General features: G+C 35.4%; 1 protein-coding gene across 18 annotated transcripts in view; it reads right to left on the bottom strand.

Moving 5' to 3' along the window:
- Positions 1 to 19,342, bottom strand: part of FAM13A (family with sequence similarity 13 member A) — a 384,724-nt gene that overhangs the window by 49,259 nt on the left and 316,123 nt on the right. For all 18 annotated transcript variants that reach the window (XM_055384654.2, XM_055384652.2, XM_019025591.4 and 15 more), the window contains 3 exons: positions 14,634 to 14,675; positions 11,794 to 11,973; positions 5,223 to 5,409 (listed from right to left, as the gene is read on the bottom strand). In XM_055384654.2, coding sequence (XP_055240629.1) covers positions 5,223 to 5,409; positions 11,794 to 11,973; positions 14,634 to 14,675 — 409 coding nt within the window. The remainder of the gene's footprint in view (positions 1 to 5,222; positions 5,410 to 11,793; positions 11,974 to 14,633; positions 14,676 to 19,342) is intronic.

The following is a 19,342-nucleotide window of genomic DNA, read 5'->3' on the forward strand; positions in this document are numbered from 1 at the left end:
TAGCTATGAAGTGAGATAGTTGGAACTGAAATTCAGGTATGATTACAAGACCTATTCTCCTTTCTTGAACCTTGACTGAGATTTCATGTACACATGAAACTAAAAGGAAGTTGTTCATAGATAAGAGACCTATAGACTTTGTTTTTATTTTTATATATTAAATGTAATATTATAGAATTCATACAATCACACAGAACATATTTGGAGAGAAGAGAAACAATTACCTCTAATACTACTGCCACCACCATAATGCAATCACACAATCACTTTTAGCTATATATCCTTTTAGCCTTTCTTCCTAGGAATGAATATATCATACATACATATGCATGCACTGTAGATATTGCTTCATAACCTATTTTTATATTGAAGGGCAGTACAGTGGAATCCCAGCTCCACCACTTATGTGTGACCTAGTTGTTTAATCTCCTATGCCTAATTGTCCTCATGATTAGAATGGGAATAATAATATCTACCTATGGATTATTGGGAGGATTAAAATGGAGAATATATGAAAAGCACTTAAAATATAACTTGTCAAATATTTTCTATTTTATTATATAATCTTCATAACTATAATTTTGAATCATTGCAGAATATTTTATTGAGTTGACATACAAATGTTAATCATCTGCTCTTCTACTTCTGAACATTTAAATTGCTTCTAATTCTCCATGATTATAAATAGCCTTGTGGTGAGCAAATTAATATATATATGGTTTTTTTGATATTTCAGATTATGCACCTAGTGGCCAGGTGTGGTGGCTCATGCCTGTAATCCCAGCACTTTGGGAAGCCGAGGCGGGCAGATCAGTTGAGGTCAGGAGTTCAGGACCAGCCCAGCCAACACAGTGAAACCCCATCTCCACTAAAATACAAAAATTAGCTGGGCATAGTGGTGTGCGCCTGTAAACCCAGCTACTCAGGAGGCTGAGGCAGGAGAATCACTTGAACCCGGGAGGGGGAGGTTGCAGTGAGCTGAGATCATGTCACTGCACTCCAGCTGGGCAATAAGAGTGAAACTCCATCTCAAACAAACAAACAAACAAACAAACAAAAAGGATTATGCACCTAGAACAGAGTAAGTAGCAGAAGTAGGATTACTGGATAAAATGCATGAATGTGTTGTGATTTTTGACTCAAAGTATTAAACTCTGCCCTAGAGTGGAAGTTTGGAGATAGAGACTTTTTTTCTAGGCCAGTGGAGATGAGCCAATAGAGAGGAAGTGTGCATGTGTAAGTATGTTTTTATGCCGGTGTCAGGTAGGCTGGGAGATGGATGTGAAAAATAGAATTTCCAAAGATACTTTTCACCTTAGAGGTTAGTTTTAGAATTTAGGAAACTTACTTTGTCATTTGAGCAGATAAGAAAATAAAATAGGCAGAGAGCTAGAGAAATTTGGAAGTGAAGTGAGGGAAGTTGAAACAGAAGCTGGTTATTTTAGCTCTTCAAAGTAAAAGAGGAGATAAGGTTTTCTTCTGGGAGAGAAGGAAGGGCACAGGTATGAGCTTGGGGTTTAAGGAAAGGGAAAGGTTGAAATTGTGGCAATAATTCGAGATAAGGCAGTGCAGTCTGATGCCCAAACTGGTACCTCACTGCCCCTGATTTCTGAGCTCTGAATTATCTGTAGTTTCTCGGTCTCTGCTGGTCATGATATCCTCGAGAGGCAAGGGACAGAGGGAGAAAGGAGCCAGATAGTTCCCACTGTAAAGACACCAAATCTGTAAGACACTTTTCCAGATCTACATCATATTCTCCTCTTTGGCTGTGCTGTGGGCCAGCAAGATCACTGTGAAGCCATTTACTCACTGTCTTCAGTTACTCTCCTACCATCTTCTCCTGAAAATGGCTCTTGCTCCCATCTTTCTACCAACCCTATTCTTACTAAGATCACCAGGGAGCTACATTTTGCTAATTTCAATGGTTGAACTCGCAGTCTTCTACTTGACCTGTCATCTGATTCTCCTTCCTCTTTGAGTCCCTTGGTTACTTGGCTTCTAAGACACCAAACTTACCTCATTTTTCTTCTAGTTTTCTGGCTGCTGCTTCTTAAGTTTCCTCAGCTGGCTTCTTATCTCCCCATTCTCTGCCTCAAGGCCTTGTGTGAAGGCCTTTTCTATCCATATTCACTCCCTTGGTTATCTCAGCCAGTGTATTGGCTTTAAATGTCATTTACAATGCTTATGACTCTCACATTTGTATCTCTAAGGAGGACATTCTCCCGAAACTCTAGGCCCAGAAGCCCAGTTGCCTCTCTAATATCTCTTCTGTTAGATGTCTAATGGGCAGCTCAGTCTTTCCATGTCAGAAACTGAACTTAGGATATGACTCCCAAAACGTCTATCTTCCTCATCTCAGTAAATTGGCAACACCAGTCTCCTGGCTGCTCAGGACAAAAATCTTGGAATCATCTTTGACTCCTCTTTTGCTTTCATACCCCACAATGAATCTGTCAGGTGATTTTGTCAATTCTATCTTCAAAATACATTCACTTTCTTACCCCACCTCTTGACCACTGCAGTGCACAACTCCAGGGGGAACCATTCATGTTTTAGTTGATGGGAACAGTGCTCTCTAGACCAGTGAAGGGTACAGCCCGTGAGTCCATATAGCTGGCTCTTGTATCACCTCAGTTCAAGCCATCATCATCTCAAACCCAGATGACTGTAATGATTCCTAACTGGTCTCTCTGCTTCTGCCCTTGCCTGCTAATTGTCTATTCTCAACAAAGCATCACCAAATTTAAGTAAGCCAGGTCACTATTCTACTGAGAACTCAATGGCTTCTCATCTCACCCAGAATAAAGGAGGGGTCCTTACAATGATCTATAAAGACCTATTTAACATGCCCTGCTTTCCATTCCCTCTTTTACTTTGCTCACTCTTTTCCAACCATAATGGTGTCTCTGTGGTTCCTTCAATATTCCAGAAAACAATTGCCTCAGAGCCCTTGCACCTGTGATTCCATCAGTAAGTCTTGCTTCCTTACTTCCTCTAGTTCTTTATACTCAAGTGTCAAATTCTTGGAGAGGTCTTCTCTGATTATTCCATTTAAAACTGCATCCCTTGCCCCCTCACAGGTTCCTGTCCCCATTCCCTGCATATTTTTTTTGTTTCTAGTTGTTATCACTACCTAATATACTGTATTGTTTACTTATTTATCTTGCTTATTGTCTGTTTCCCTGACTAGAATGTAAGCTTCCAGGAAGGCAGGAATTGTTACCTGTTTTTCTCACTATTGTATCCACAGGATCTAAACTATTTCCTGCCACACAGATGACATATAATTATGTATAATTTTTTTAAGCTATAGAAACAAATGTTTGGTCAGAATATAAAGAACTTAAAATGGGCTAGGGAAAGGTTTTGGAGGAAAGTTGGGGAAAGTAGAATTAGAAGGTTAAAAATAAGGGGGAAGTGAAGATACACAACTTAACATTCAGGATGTAGTCTTAATATTAGTCGTCGTTGTGTTCCCTGGCTCTTTGCTTTGTGGTTACTTGCGAAGATTAGATTTTTAAATTCATGGAATATAAGAGTTGGAAAACATCTTTGAGAACACCCTCACTTTACAGATGAGGAAGTTTTTCTTCTAAGTTGTATTGGCAGGGTTTTAAGTTATTCATTGCAACAAAGACACGGTCCACTGAGTTCACATGTGACATGCACAATCCTGGAATGCGGAAACTGGCAATTGAGGTAGGGGCAAATTCTTTCACATAAAAAACCCCAAATGGAATTAGGATCTTCCATCCCAGTGTTTTTCAGCACAGACCATGTCCATAGTTTTATCAGTAAACACATATTCTAAGGAGTAAATCTACTTTTCCACTTCTATTAACTATTACCATCTAACTAACTTAAGACACTATTCCTGGTGGAAAAAATTAATGGGTTAAATGAATGTAAAAAGGGATTCAAACTGAGAAGACTGCTTCATAGCTTCTTTTCACACTATAAAGCCAAGTCTCAGACTTTCAGTCACCAGATATCTCTTTGGCAGATAAGCAAATCATGGGCCAATTAGAGAGCTAATGAAGTTAATACCATTTATTTTATTTAAATATTTACTTTTAACAACAAAAATGAAATCATCAGTGTTAAAAAATAGTGTGTCATGATTCCAAACTTTAAATTCTTTATTTTGAGAATTGTACCAGACATAAGTCTGAGGTAGATTATTATTTCTGTTCACTCTAGCTGATCAGTTTACTTCCAGAAACAATGCATTGAGACATTATGGGGGAAAAAAAATCCTAGATTTGCATTTACCTGTATTTTACTTATGGAAAAATTAGAAATCTTCTCCGAGCACATGCAGAAATTGACAATGAGAAAATAGGTGGCCCATAAATTTTATTGAATGTATGAAAAACACAGCATGGAGCTAAAAACTGGTCAAAGTACGTCAGAGGATTTGCACACTAAATAGTAGGAGAGGATATTGCCTATTTTTATTAGGGATTCCAGTTCACGTCATGTTATAAAATTTATCTTCAGGTTTTTGGGTTTGTTGTTTTCTTTTTTAACTAAAGGGACAGACTTTGTGGCTTATTTTTCAGAGAAACTAATACATTAAGGAAGAAGGATGATGAATGTTAATAGTTATACTGAACAAATATTTAGCCATTGATTAAACCACTTGTAAACACTTATACTATGTATTGAATTAAGGATCCAAGATTCAGGTCTGAGGCAACTACATAGGGATTAATTTCTTTTTGTTTCTGATTAACTTGGAAGAAAATACTTTAAAAGAGTACAGATTTGAAATGAAATTTCTGAACATGAAGAGATTTCTGAATATGAAGATAGCTGATCCTCTTTCACTGTGTATTTCACCTTGCTTTAAGTTCATTCATTAATTTATAAAACATATTCACTTAGACAAGAACAAATAGAATGGGGAAAAAGAAGAAAAAATGCTTTATTGGCAATTTTATTTCAAAAACAAAATTTAAAAATGCTTGAAAAAAAGAGAAAAAAACAATGGAAATCAGAGTGTGTGGTGTCTCTTCCTCCTTTGTAGAATATAATATTTCTCAGCCTTAATTTTTGTATTTATTAAAAAGAAATACAAATATATATACACTTAGTAGCTCTAAGGTCTCTTCCAGCACTCAAAACTGAAAGACTGAAATTACTTTTAATTTTTTTACAAAGCAAAGAAAAGAGATGTAATATTTCCTAACAAGTAAAACTTTATAGACATATTCACTTACCACAAGACCGTCTTGATTGTCATGAAGCTCAGAAAGTTTAGTACTGGATTTCTGACGTTTAGGCTTGCTCCTTTCTCCAGCACAACCAAAAGTATTTTTGTGTACCTTTTCGACTTCCTGAGTATTCAAAATACAATCATCAAGGTGGTTGAACCCAGAAGGAGTATTTTCTTTGTTGATAAGTCCCCTTGAATTGAGAAAAAAGCTTAATTTTATTTTAAAAGATCAAATGGTCATTTAATGATACTCTAACTACATCATATCATACCTAGGAAATCCAAAGAGTGCCCAGAAATTCCAGTTTGCATCTCTGATCAAAATCTGAGCAGAGTGCCACTCCTGGGACTGCTTGGTGCCAAATAAATCACACTGAAAGAGAAATAATTCCTAGAGGCAAATTGGCAAGGGCTGTTTCTACCATTGGACAGCTTTTGTATTTTACCAAAAGTAATTTGTATTCAAACAGGGAGAACAGTGCAAGTTTATACAGAAATTTCCTATTATTCACAGTAGATGTTTAAATATATATATATTTAAAATTTATAAATTCATACAGTGTATGGAGAAAAATCTAAAAAGGAATTGTATCTTCCATTTTAGTAGTGTAGAAATGTGTATTGAACAATGAGAACACATGGACACAGGAAGGGGAACATCACACTCCGGAGACTGTTGTGGGGTGGTGGGAGCAGGGAGGGATAGCATTAGGAGATATACCTAATGCTAAATGACGAGTTGATGGCTGCAGCACACCAACATGGCACATGTATACATATGTAACAAACCTGCACATTGTGCACATGTACCCTAAAACTTAAAGTATAATAATAATAAAATAAAATAAAATAATTAAAAAAAAAGAAATGTGTATTTCAATCTCACTGAATTATTAATAGATAATCTTAGTAGAAATTATATAAGTTAATAAAAACTATGGAATACAAAGCATTTTAACTGAAATCTGGATTTGTTACTTCCAAGTACAGACCTCTTTCATGACATAGTTGTAGAAGTAGATATGAATGTCACAGAATTTAATTCATTTGATGTTCATGAAACAGTTTTAAGTATTAATATCTTAAGCATTCCTATAATAGGTTTTCACAAGAGTAAATTAGCAAACTGAGTTAAAAAAAAAGAAACAATATCATGGAACAAATAAAACCATCAGCACAGCACCATGGCTTGATAAGGAACAAATAAATGAGACTTTATTCTCCTCCTTCGTGGTATGAGTGAGTTAATGTACCTCCCTAAACACCTAAAACTGTATCTTGAAATAAATGAATTCTAAAGAGTAAAAATACATATCATATTTTACTATTGGCTCAACCATATCCCAAAATGAAAGATAACATTAAATATTTATTCTGAAATCTAAATTCCTATCTTTAGACAGGGTATAACAGGCAAAATTATGAATTAAATACTATCATAATATTTTCAAAGTTATACTATCTTTGGTAATTTTTAACACTCCATATTTTAGTCTCTTTTCTACAACTTTAATGTGAAAATATATATTTAGTAAAATTATATAAAAGATTTATGCACATTTATAGGAGATATTCTAAGTACAAAGTAATTGAAGACAGGAGGAGAAGATGATAGGGACTAAATGCAAGCACTTATGCGCATGCTCCTCAGTCTCTCCCCTCCACGCGCTGAGGGCAGTGCCTTCTGTGGGTGGCTGGATCAATCTGGTGTAATTCTAAAACTCAAAAATGATTTATTTTACTATTTAAATTCTATCTTATCACTCCTCATAGTTTTCCTAGCCTTTTTTTCTGTTTTTTATTTATTTTTAAGTTTTGTGTGTACACGGTAGGTGTATATACGTAAATTACAGGGTACATGAGATATTTTGATACAGGTATGCAATGCATAATAATTACATTAAGGTAAATGAGGTATCCATTCCATCAGGCACTTATTCTTTGTATTACAAACAATCCAATTACACTCTTTTAGATATTTTTAATGTATAATTAATTTATTTTTTATTCTAATCACCCTGTTGTCCTAACAAATACTAGGTCTTTTGCAAACTATGTTTTCGTATCCATTAACCTAGCTTTTGGGGTATATGTCCACTTATAACTTTTTTTTCACTTTTATTTTTATTTATTTATTTTTTGAGACAGAGTCTTGCTCTGTCGCCCAGGCTGGAGTGCAGTGGTGCGATCTAGGCTCACTGCAAACTCGACCTCCCAGGTTCAAGCAATTCTCCTGCCTCAGCCTCCTGAGTAGCTGGGACTACAGGCATGCGCCACCACACTGGCTAATTTTTGTATTTTTAGTAGAGATGGGGTTTCATCATATTGGCCAGGCTGTTCTCAAACTCCTGCCCGCCTTGGCCTCCCAAAGTGCTGGGATTACAGGCATGAGCCACTGCGCCCAGCCCCAATTATAACCTTTAAATGGAGGAACTTTTATGCTTTAAAGCTAGTATGGACTGATTTATGTACCCTCAAAATTCACATTTTGAAGTCCTAATCCCCAATGTGACCATATTTGGAGACAGGGCCTTTAAGGAGGTAAATAAGGTTAAAAGAGTAACAAGGGTGGGACCCTAATCCAATAGGACTAATGTCCTTGTAAGAAGAGGGAGAGACATCAGGAGTGCGCACACAGGGGAAGGGGCATGTGCAGACACAGTGAAAAGGTAGCCATCTGCATGCCAATGTGAGAGGCCTCAACAGAAACGGACACTTCTAGCACCTTGACCTTGAACTTACAGCTTCTAGAACTGTCAGAAGATAAATTTTTGTTGTTTAAGCCACCCAGTTGGTGGTATTTTGTTATGGCAGCCCAAGCAGACTAAAGACAACAGCTAAAAACTATTTTTAAAAATAAGAAAGTAAAGTTTATTTTATGATCTTTTTGAATAGTGAATGAATGACTAGAAAAAATCCTGTCAAAATAAATATATGAAAATCTGATCATGCTGTTGTGCTCATGGACAAATCCTGTCTCCTCCGAGGGAAGTCTTTGCTTTTACGTGCATCCACGTGTCTCTTCTACTTCACTTTGTTGAGCTCTAATTTCGATTACACTATAGATCCATGAGCCTGGGTGCGATATCCGTTTTTCATCATTGAATCACCTTATAGTACTGGGTGCTCAATTATCACTGTTGAAGACTTCAGGGGCACTTTATTTAGATACAGCTCTGTATAAAACACATGGTTGTATTTCTTTAAATCTAATCTTAGATGGAGCAGGTGTACTCAATTCCTTCCTGCAATATTCTGTCAGATTTCAATCACATTTGACATAACTTGGATTTGACTGAACTTAGATCTCTGGACCTCTCACTTTCATTATCTAGATTTATTTCCATATTTTTTCAGGATTTTCTCCTCACCCCTACATACTTACTTAATGTCCTGGCAATGCTGAACTATTTATTATTCCCCAAATATAGCCTGCTTTTCTTTTACTTTGCAGTAGGATTTTAATATAGTCTTTATATAACAAAGAAACATTTGGATCAATTTTCCAGTTCACTGTGTTTTTAGAAGATTGAAAATCATTTTCACTTAAATGATGCTTTGCTTTTAAAAAATATTTATTATGATTTTTTTCAAACATATACAGAAGTAGAGACACTATCATAACAGACTTCCATATACCCATTACCAAAATTTCACATTTCTGTAAACTTGGCAGATAGTAGATTTTTTTACTAAATGAATTTAGCTGAATATTTTTACATAATGAAGATTTTATTATTACATAATGAAGATTAATTTGCTACAAAATTGTAGCAAATAGTAATATAGGTCTGATTATATCTCCTTATGAATTTAGACAAATAACAAATCATTTATACCTATGAATGAAGTTATTTGTAGTCTTTGTCTGTCTTCGGTACTGCTATTTCAAAAATGGGCCATGATGACTTTAGTATGACTTTACTGACCCTTCTACTCATCTTGAAATATAGTCATCATTGGCTTCTTCAAGAATATTTTTTAATTTGTTGCATCTCTAAGTTACTAGAGGCAACATAATAGATAATAATATAAATAGATTTCTATGTTTCTAAACACTTTTTAACCACATCATAAAGCTTATAGTTTTGAATAGAATATTACAGCCTAGCTTAATCTTTCCTTATTTTTTGAGTAAAGACTTGTGAAAAATCTTAAATGAATCAATTGTATAGAAGCATATACTATGACAAACTCTTGACTGTAGGCTATATTAATGATTCTTGATCTTCTTATAATTTATGACATGTTCATGACTCTCCTGGAGATACTGGAGAAGACCTTTATGGTGGCTCATTGAAAGGAAGGTTAAAAGAGAAATCTAAGACCAAAGAGGAGATGCTGAAAGAATCAGCCTGCTGGAGAAGTATTTCAAGCAAGCAGATGAGCAAAAGGAAAGAGTGGAGCTGGGAAGAAACAAGCAGAATGAGAGCACTGGATCAAAGAAGGTGAGTGAAAGGATGACAGAACCCAGCATGAAGATAAGGGGAGAGGGGTTGCAGGAAATGACTACTGACCTATGGTCAAAGCTGGGCCAGACAAAATTAGTGGATCTGGGGGTTTTGAGAGATAAGGGTCTCACTCTTCCAAAGACCTGGAGAGCTAAGAGAAGCCGTTCAGTGTGGGCTGGGAGTTGAAGGACTATCAAGACACGATTGTGTCATAGTGTGCCAGGTTAGGTACTGTTTGTACCCCAAGATTCTCTCACTCAATGCCCAACTGTGATTTGACCAGGAGGAGTGGTGAAGGGAATAGCAAGAGAAGAACAATTAAGGGAAAGGCTAGGGTTTCATGGGTATAGTCTTCATACCATCACTCAGCTACCATTCCCCATCTCCTTTTGTTCTCCTGATACTGCTAGTAAAAAACAATCAAGATAACTTATGAAAGAAATGTCCCTGGGCTTGGGAAGCTCTCTATTTAAATTCTTCAGGATAGGTGAGGCTGTGTTTCACATTTCCCTGCCCTGTCTGGCCCCTATCTGTTTTTACCTCCACTGTCCTCCCCCAGACCTGCTGCCAAGCATCCACCAACAGCACCATCACTCTCTGTTCTCTCTCATGCTCCCCACCACTTCCCACCTCCACCTGCTAGCCCTCTGTCCAAACAAAGAGGGTGGAAAGCAGGATATCGTGACACACTGAGGATATTTTTAAAATGCAAAATGTTGCTACATACTCCTCAGCAAAAAATGAGGCAGAGGATAAGAACAGTGTTAAATGAATAATTTGTGCTTTCTCTATAACACATTAGAGGTAGTACACAAACTATACTTCTAAACACTTTCTATAAACATGTCAGTAGCTAATTTTAAATGTAAATATCTCATGTCATGCCACAGGAGAAGAAATGTAAATATCTCCTGTATTATACTTTTTCTATTTTCTAAATGGAATATTACAACTATTCTATCCACCAGCTCCATGAAAATTTATTTTAAAAGTACTGCACATGCTACTTGTAAATCAGTGGGTTATATTATTGATACTGCTTTATTTCTAAAATTACATTTGCTAATATAGCCCTTAAACATCTCGGTGAGGTATAGCATGAAACTTATTTATACTGTTTATCTTTTGTGTTTTTCTTTAAGCGAAAAAAAGTTTTTTTTCTTTTTCCATAAAGGGTTTAATGTAGATTATGAGTCAAAGTGAAAAAGAATGCGAATGAGGGGTGTGGGACTATTATATATTCATAAAGATTAAAAATTAAGAAAAGAAAGAAAAAGAATGAGGGGAGCTAGGGTCTGGTTCAGGTTAGTTTCTGACATTTAATAAGGAGTTCAAAACAACAACCATAAAGAGGCTAAAGGCCATAGTCAATAAAAATAACCTTGGAACTTTCAGGGAAAATATATGAATATCTGTATGGTCTATTCTCTATATAAATTCATTTTCCTTGACAATTTAAATCATGATTATTAAATAATATAAATGGTAATTGTTCATCTGTATTTTATTAAATCTTTTTTCATGGAGAATAAAGCTCTTTGTAACACTATTCTTAAAATTCATACTACGGGAATGCCTTAAAATTAGTGATTATTATAATAAACAACTTAAGCTTTTCATTTTTTGAGTAGATTTAAGCCCAACCTTTCTTATACTAAAACATAATCAAATGTCAGAGTATTATAGGGATATCTGACTATTTAATCACATAAATATAATGGAGAAATCAGCTGCTCCATAAACAAGTCTAAATAGTCAACTTAATGTTGTCTAGCAAGAAAAAAGATACCTCTGGACAAGCATATGGTAACTTTCTCTGCCCATGGTTCAGAATCCCTCTAAATAAGATATTTATGAGGAAGCCATAGGGTGTATTCAATCAGAGGTGGCTTCTAACAACATACCAAATGTCTGGATGAAACGGAAATATTTATGCAATTACCTATGAATTTCCAAATGTAGCTAAGTTTAGAATGGACAAACTGATAACTCTTAAAGTTTTAACCTAAATACTGAAATGGGAGAGGACCAGGAGGTATGACTATAACACAGTGACTAATTTGGGTGTATATTTCTTTTAAAAAGAGAAAACTCAAGTGAGAGGAAGAATCAATGCCAACTCACTTGTCTCTCCCATGTCGAACTTCATCCTGCTCCTTGGACTGGCGGCGGCGCTGTCTGGCAGATGTGGCAGAAGATGCTGATAGTGTTCCAGATTCTGAGTCCTCTGAACTTTGACCTCCAGAGTTATTAACATCAAAAAGATGTTGTTCTACAGCTGATCGGATGGTTCTTTCTAAGAGTCTGGCAAAAAAGAATGCAGAGTCATTCAAGCAGTCAAGTTCATCAGTGATCACCTTAAAAAATCTGTGCTTACAGTTTTGGGAACATCTGTATTTCCAGTGGAAAGTCTTTAGAACTTCATAAGCAAAGAGAGATGATGAGGCATTAATCTAAAAAATATCTGCATTATGTGTTAAAACCAAAACTAAACGAAAACAATTCTGCCAATTTAACAACTTTCTCATCTTTGTGAAGCCAGTATTGCTGAAATGCTCATGGCAAGTCTAGCAACAATTATGAGGCATTCAGGAAACAGGGGTCAACTAATATAAGGAAGAATGAGGAAAGATTTTTTCTGCCCTCATAGAATAATAGTAGACCTATTCTTACAAACGCAATTTCATACCAATTCTACAGAGGAAGAGAGAGTGATTTGCAAAGCAAACTGGCACAAATAATTTTATGATGCCTATTATCTATTTAGAATCTAAGACAAAATTATATGAAAATAATGATATTTTGGGAAAAAACTCACCAGAAAAATTAGAACTCACAACAGCATGTCATAATCTTTCCTAACCTCTATTCAATTAAATTGTGATGTTTATAATTAAAGTTGTATTCATGCAAACACCCCAAAACATATTACTGAAATTGGAAGGATAGATTTACTTTGTTCAACATGAGGAAAACACATAAGCACAAAGTGCTGAAAAGTGCATGGTAAGCTAGAAATGGAATCATTTTTAAAGCTGTAGAATCTTTCCAGGTGTGTATACCTTTTAGCACCACATTATTTCCAAATAAGCTGGTATGGAAAGCTCTTAACTCAGACTCCTCAAACCATGTTTTTCTTCGCTTGAAAAAGAACTATATATATATGTTCTAAATGCTCAGGCTGAGAAGTAGCATTTACTTAAATAAACTGTGTTTTGAGAACTTAACTAATTTCAGATTTTTCAAATGCAGTTTTATAATCAACTCATAGTTATCTTATTCAAATTTTATTAAAAATATTTTAAGATAATGAGGAAGTATAGTCAAATTAACTTGGGCATTAGAACTTTTATAGATAGAACTCCATGTCTCAAATGATTCAAGATTATTTAATCACAGTACAGAGGATTGTGAGTAAATTAATATGCACATAAGAGATGTACATAATATATAAATAACATATTCATGAGGATGCCATAAAATGCATTACATCAGAGGTGGCTTCCTACAACATACCAAACATCCAGATGAAACTGAAATATCTAAACAGAACAACCCTGCACCTTTTCCAAGCTATACAAGACCCATAAGGAAAGGTTATTAGGAAATGAAAAAGGCAAGAACATGTCAGCCTTGGTGCAGTTCTTGAATATCTTTGAAACTGACAAAGCTAAAGGAGGTCAGTCCTGCCCTCTGATTGTTTTCTTTCCCAACAAGGAATTAAGAAAATGGAAATCCATCCTGTTAGATCCAAATTCATTTCAACTAGTGCTTCTTCTAATTCTTCTCTCTTCTCCCTATCACACCACATCTACCCCACCTCCTACACCTGATCCTTGCCAAGAGAAGATGCTCCAAAGAGGCCCACTCATGTCCCAGCAAGTAAGGAGAATAGGTAGGTGTGATGGAAACATATGTGAGCAAGGAGCTGTTCCGTCATTCAGTGACTATTTATTTAGTGCCTAATATATGCCAGGGACTTCTCTAGGCAGTAGGAAGATAGCAATGAACATGACAGACAAGCTCCTTGTATTTACAGAGCTTACATTCCCGTAGGGCAAGATAGATAATAAAGAAATAATGTAATTTCCAATAGTAATAAGTTCTCTAAAACATTGAGTAAAGTGGTGGCAAGTGAATATGGGTAGTTAGGAATAGAATCCTGGATAAGATGACACTTGAACGAGGAGTGAATGAGAAGAAAGTGCTGGCCAGGCTGAGGAACAGCCAACACAAAGGCTCTGAGACAGCAATAAGGTTGGCCCTCCGTGGGAACAGCAGGTCATGTGGCTGAAGTGTAATGAGCAATATGGTCAGAGGCATTAGCAAGGACTGATAACTGGAGTTTAGGTTTAGTCTAAGTGTCAGTGGAAGACTTTGGAGGAAAAGGCATGTGATGACATAATTAAGAGAGTACCGCCACTGCCCTGTGGACCAGGGACTTGTTGCCATCACTAATTTGCTTTCTTTTCTGCATCCCTATTAGAGTGTAACATCCCTGAAGACAGGGCCCAAGGCGTCCTTGACATTACACATCTAACATGCGCCTGACGTGTTGCAGGCACTCAGTCAATGTAGGTTCAGTCAAATGAACTAAGTAGGGAGTAAAGACATGATTAATGGTTTAACCTTTAATTACATTATCCATTGCAAGATGCCTCCCAAAGTACATTAGACTACTTGCTAATATTAATTGATCCTGGCATTATTTTTAATGAAGTAAACAAAAAGCTCATATTTTCCAATGTTGGAGTTGTCTGTAGGAATACACATATAGAAGCTCAAATAAGAATACCTATGTAGTCCTCTCCTCCATATAGTTTAAAAGTCACTGTCTGCTTATTATCTGAATTTTCCAATACTGTACACCATTAGAGTTGCTTTTTTTTTTCTGTTTAATAAGTGGGACAGGGCATTTAAAAAAAAAAAACCCAAAGCCCAAAAACCCAACCCAAATAACTTACTCTCCGGTTGCAGACACATTGCTGACTTGGGGTACATGAGCACTGCAGAAAAGAAGCAAAGAGAAAGTCAGGTTAGATGAAAGATCAGAGATGATGAACCAAACATGTGAAGCGGATCGCAGGCTGAAAGAAATTAGCTCAGTCCCAAGTGATCCTCAAAACAATGTTTAACCATCCAATGAAAGATGCTCATTTTCACTTGTTTCTAGAAATGGAGATGGCCCTGCTTGCTTATAACGGTGGCTTTTTCTCCTTTTAAAAGTTGTCCAAGGCAGACAATTCTATAACTAAATTTGGAAAACCATCTCTTAGCTGTCAACCTATTGCCACAGCAGCCCTAGTTCAAGGTCTTTTCATTTTCCTAAAAGGTTAATTGTGGCCAAGTGCCTTCCTGTCACCTACTTCACCTATTTCTATCTTTCCCCAGCCCAAATCCACTCCCTTCCTTCTCCTCTTAGGCCAGGAAACAGAACATCTTTCTAAAACTCTGCTCTCAACAGGCAGAGGGCAGTGGGGACCACAGGGATACAGAACAAGGAAACAATATTGTTTTCTATATGACTATTTCTAAACCATCTTTTCGAGCCACATTTTCTTCCTAAGTTTCTCAGGATAGAAAGCATCTCAAGCTCTGTAATGTGTCAGCTTAACATCTAATTTACAATGTTTTTGTTGAGCACTTAAAAATTTTCATGATTTTCCCATTTTTTTAAAGCCTGAATTCTTTTAAAAGTATTGAGAAGTGGTCAACACAAAGTAGAATGATAAAATTACAAAACACTATCAGGTTAGCACACTTCAGAACTTTCCCCCTCATGCCTGCACTTATGTTCACATAACCACAATGAGTGTTGAGGCTGGCAGCTATTTTAATTGTATTAACACATTACATTCTCACAATCTGCCCTCTAGTGTTTAGTTGGCTTGTGAATCAAGATTTAAAAGTGTCTATCCTTTAAAAAAAGAGGTTAAATATTGAGCAGATTTGAGACAATCTTTGGTCGTGTCAAACCGTAGTTCTACCTAATAGTCCTAATAGTTCTTTTCTTTCTTTGTAGAAGACATTCAAAGAAAATCAAAGTTGTTAAGGACCAATATTGATAGTTGTCTTTCAATTACTCCAAACATTCTAATTTATACGATATAATTTTCAACATACGAATATGCTGCTTGGGAATCATCTGTCAGGTTTTTCTCCCATGTAAGTGTATATCTCATCTCTTTCAATGTAGAATCTCAAAGCCTCAAGGGACTGTACAATATTTCTCATTTTCTTTCATCACACTCCCTCCCACTACCACCACCATCATGTCTTCCATAGTACTCATTATCCCAGAGGTGATCAAAAAATGTTTGCTCTTTCGCCCAAGATAATTTTCTTTAGTTAAAGCTGTAGCTCTTTGTTATGGCTACAGACAAACCCAGAAAAACCACGTAAAATCATGTGATTAGGTAAAAGGGAAGCTGATTCAAATACGTATTAAATAATTAAGAAGATAAGTAAATAACTACAAACACCCTAAGACTTACTGAGTACTTACTATGTTCCAGACACTGTGCTAAGTACTTTTACATAGATTTTTTTTTCACTTATTATTTATAATAACCCTATGAAGAGGTACTACTCTTTTCCCTGTTTTCAGATGAAGAGGTTAGAAAGGTTAAATAACTTACCCACAGCCATAGAACCAAGAAATAAATGAGCTAGGATTTGAACCAAGAAAGGTTTTTAGCTCAGAGTCTAAGCTCTTAATCACTCCACTAGCTTGTCTTTCAATCCATTACTCACTACAGTCATCTTTGGATATGGAGGCCTGGCCTTAGGTATTTTACTTTGCTTTTAATTACAACAATTTCTCCTCTGCCTCACAATGCCTGTTATTCATAGTGGTTCCCAGGCTACATAACCAACAATAAACCCCTTTCTGCTTTCTGTCTTTAACTGGAACAAGCAGTCCTTGCTTTTGCTACTTTGTGGCTTACCCTCTGTAAATTCAACAATATATAATTAACTCCTATACTCCACTTCTCAGTACAGTTACACAACCTTGGTTTTGAGAGCAGGGACCCATGTGAGTAATGACTCGGGGAAAACCCAGAAGAGAGTAAAGAATGTGGATCTGCTAGATGCTAAAAAACATTCCAAAGACATGTCATTAGCCTGTTAGTCCTCTATGCCATCTCAGAATGAAGACATGTATTTCCTCTCCTCCTTTCCACATCCTTTTGAACTGTCTTCTTTTTGACTATTAAAGCAGATCTTGATGTTTTGATGTTCATTTTCCATGAAGGGAGGGTGAAGAAAGAAAGGCAAGAAAGAAAAAGACAAGGAAACAACAAACAAGATGAGGTTCTGAGATTTCTAACTCTTTAAATAAGTGCTTCTTCATTCTTAATGTGCATAGGAATCACCTTGGCACTTGTTAATACAGACTGTGATTCAGCAGGTCTAGGTCTTGGGAAGGGGAAGCTGAGACTGCATTTCTAATACATTCCTCAGTGATTCTAATACTGTTGGTTTGTGGAAGACACTGAGTGGCAGAGGCTCTTATCTTCGCAACTAAAATTCTTCAAAACTTCAATTACTTAAATATCCCAATAATGATTTTTAAATACTGTAATCTAAGTAATGAAGGTAGGATACGGAAAACTCATGTTAACCTCAGTGAATAAAAGTCAACACATCGAAATTTCTCCAACAGCTTAGAGAAAAATGACCTGAACCATCTAAATCAGTTGTAGAGCACATTTCTCAGAGTACAAAAGTAAACGAATAAATCAATAATAAAACCAAGTAATTAAATCATATTCATATTTTTGCTAGCATATTTATTTTAGGACAGTTTTAGAATAAAGTGTGATGTTTTTAATAGTCCTTTGGAATTTCTGGTATATTTAACTAGTCTATAATTTCAGGTTCTTTTAATAGAATTCCTATATAAAGCATTATGAGAAGATATTTTCCACTGGTAATCAGAAAAGAAAGTTCTGGTCTTGGCTCTGCAGTTGATTAGACAAAATCACTGGCAGGTTGTTGGTTAGCTTGGCTGCATTGGGTTGGTTTCTTCACATAGAAAATGAAAGGTCTGGCTAGTGATCTCTGTAGTTTCTTTTACCTCTAAAAGAAACCTCAAAAAATTGTTCTATCTCAGGTTCAGGCTTACTGCCTAAAGTTTACATGATTACAAAAGGTTATGACTGCATATTTAGTTTTATGACATAGTATCAGATACATTTATGGTTTATTAGATTCCAAAATAACTTTGGTATTTAGTCAGGCATCCACTGCCATAGTTCCTGTGGGATGTACTTAACAATTCACCCTTAACAAAATTTTAAAGAATATTTAACAAAAGCAATAGAGATTTCTTCCATAACTAAGACACTGACAAAAAGGCAATAAGCATTTAAACAATAAGCAAATAAGCCAAAGTGAAAGATAAAGAAATTTCCTTCTTCATCTGTATGTAGCTTGCTTTTTACCCTCTTTGGAGAGCTAAGAATAATGAATTTTTTTTCAGCGTCTTTGACTGATTTGCTAAGAAAATTTCTTACTTATGCATTATAAACAGTTAGATATGGAAGCGTTCATTTCCTAATGTTGACAAAGCAAGTATTTAAAATGGAAAGAAAGATGCTCACTCATATGCAGATCCCAGTTCTACGGCCAAATTCAAACCTAAGCCTACTGTTAGTGATGATGCAACTGAATATTCTATTGGCATGGTCATTTAAAATAGATTCTAAGCCTACTTTGAAATATATTCTATGACATATTGAAATATCTTTAGTCTTTATTTTTACTAGCAAAACCCAAACTATATTTCCTTAAGCCAATTATGCTCAGCAATATTAGTCTGTAAAATTTGCATGTGATAAGATGCACAGATGCCTGTTGACAAGTGATTCTTTAATTAAATCTCTTGATTTGAAATAAAAAAGCATACATTTAAAAAGAAGTTTCAAATCTACAAAATGGAGACATCTTGAAAAGCATGTGTTCTCTTTTCCGTGCGTTGTCTTATTTCAGTATGTTCTCCTCTATGGCATATAAAATCCTGCCTGTAAAATATTACCGTTTTATTAGGAAACATGAGGTCTAACAAAATTATCAGTTTCTCTAGGACATAATATTTAAATTTACTCTTTTTTTAATTGAGCAAGGATTAAAAAGACAATTATGAGATGTTCGCTTAAATAAACCTAAGGATAAATCTCATGTAACAATCATCAAAATAGCCTAAAATTCTTAATTTGTCAATTTAACAAAATATAGTATTTTTAGTATCATCTTAAAATATGATAAGTTGATATGCAGCATCAACATTATACATATATAACAATGCACATATTTGTTATGGTATAATGGCTTTCTAAATTAAATTTTGTTCATAATTTTAGTGCATTCTTCATAGTGTCATACATTAAAACAATTCAATCCTCAATATTTATTCCTTTCGTTTTAACCTCTAGCTATGATTATCATATGCAGAACTTTAATGGAACATTTGATGGTATTTAAACTCTGATAAAAGTTGTATCATCCTTTTGCATCATTACAGACATTTTGGGTAGCCTCAAATCTTGGTTTAAAATTGCATACTGTGCATAATATACTAGAATATAAATTGAAAACATACTACATGGATATAACTCAAAAAGAGGAAAATATTTATCCTCATACCTTCTCTAATTCATGTTTCCTATTC

Source organism: Gorilla gorilla, chromosome 3 (assembly GCF_029281585.2).
Source record: "Gorilla gorilla gorilla isolate KB3781 chromosome 3, NHGRI_mGorGor1-v2.1_pri, whole genome shotgun sequence".
Taxonomy (NCBI): Eukaryota; Metazoa; Chordata; class Mammalia; order Primates; family Hominidae; genus Gorilla; species Gorilla gorilla.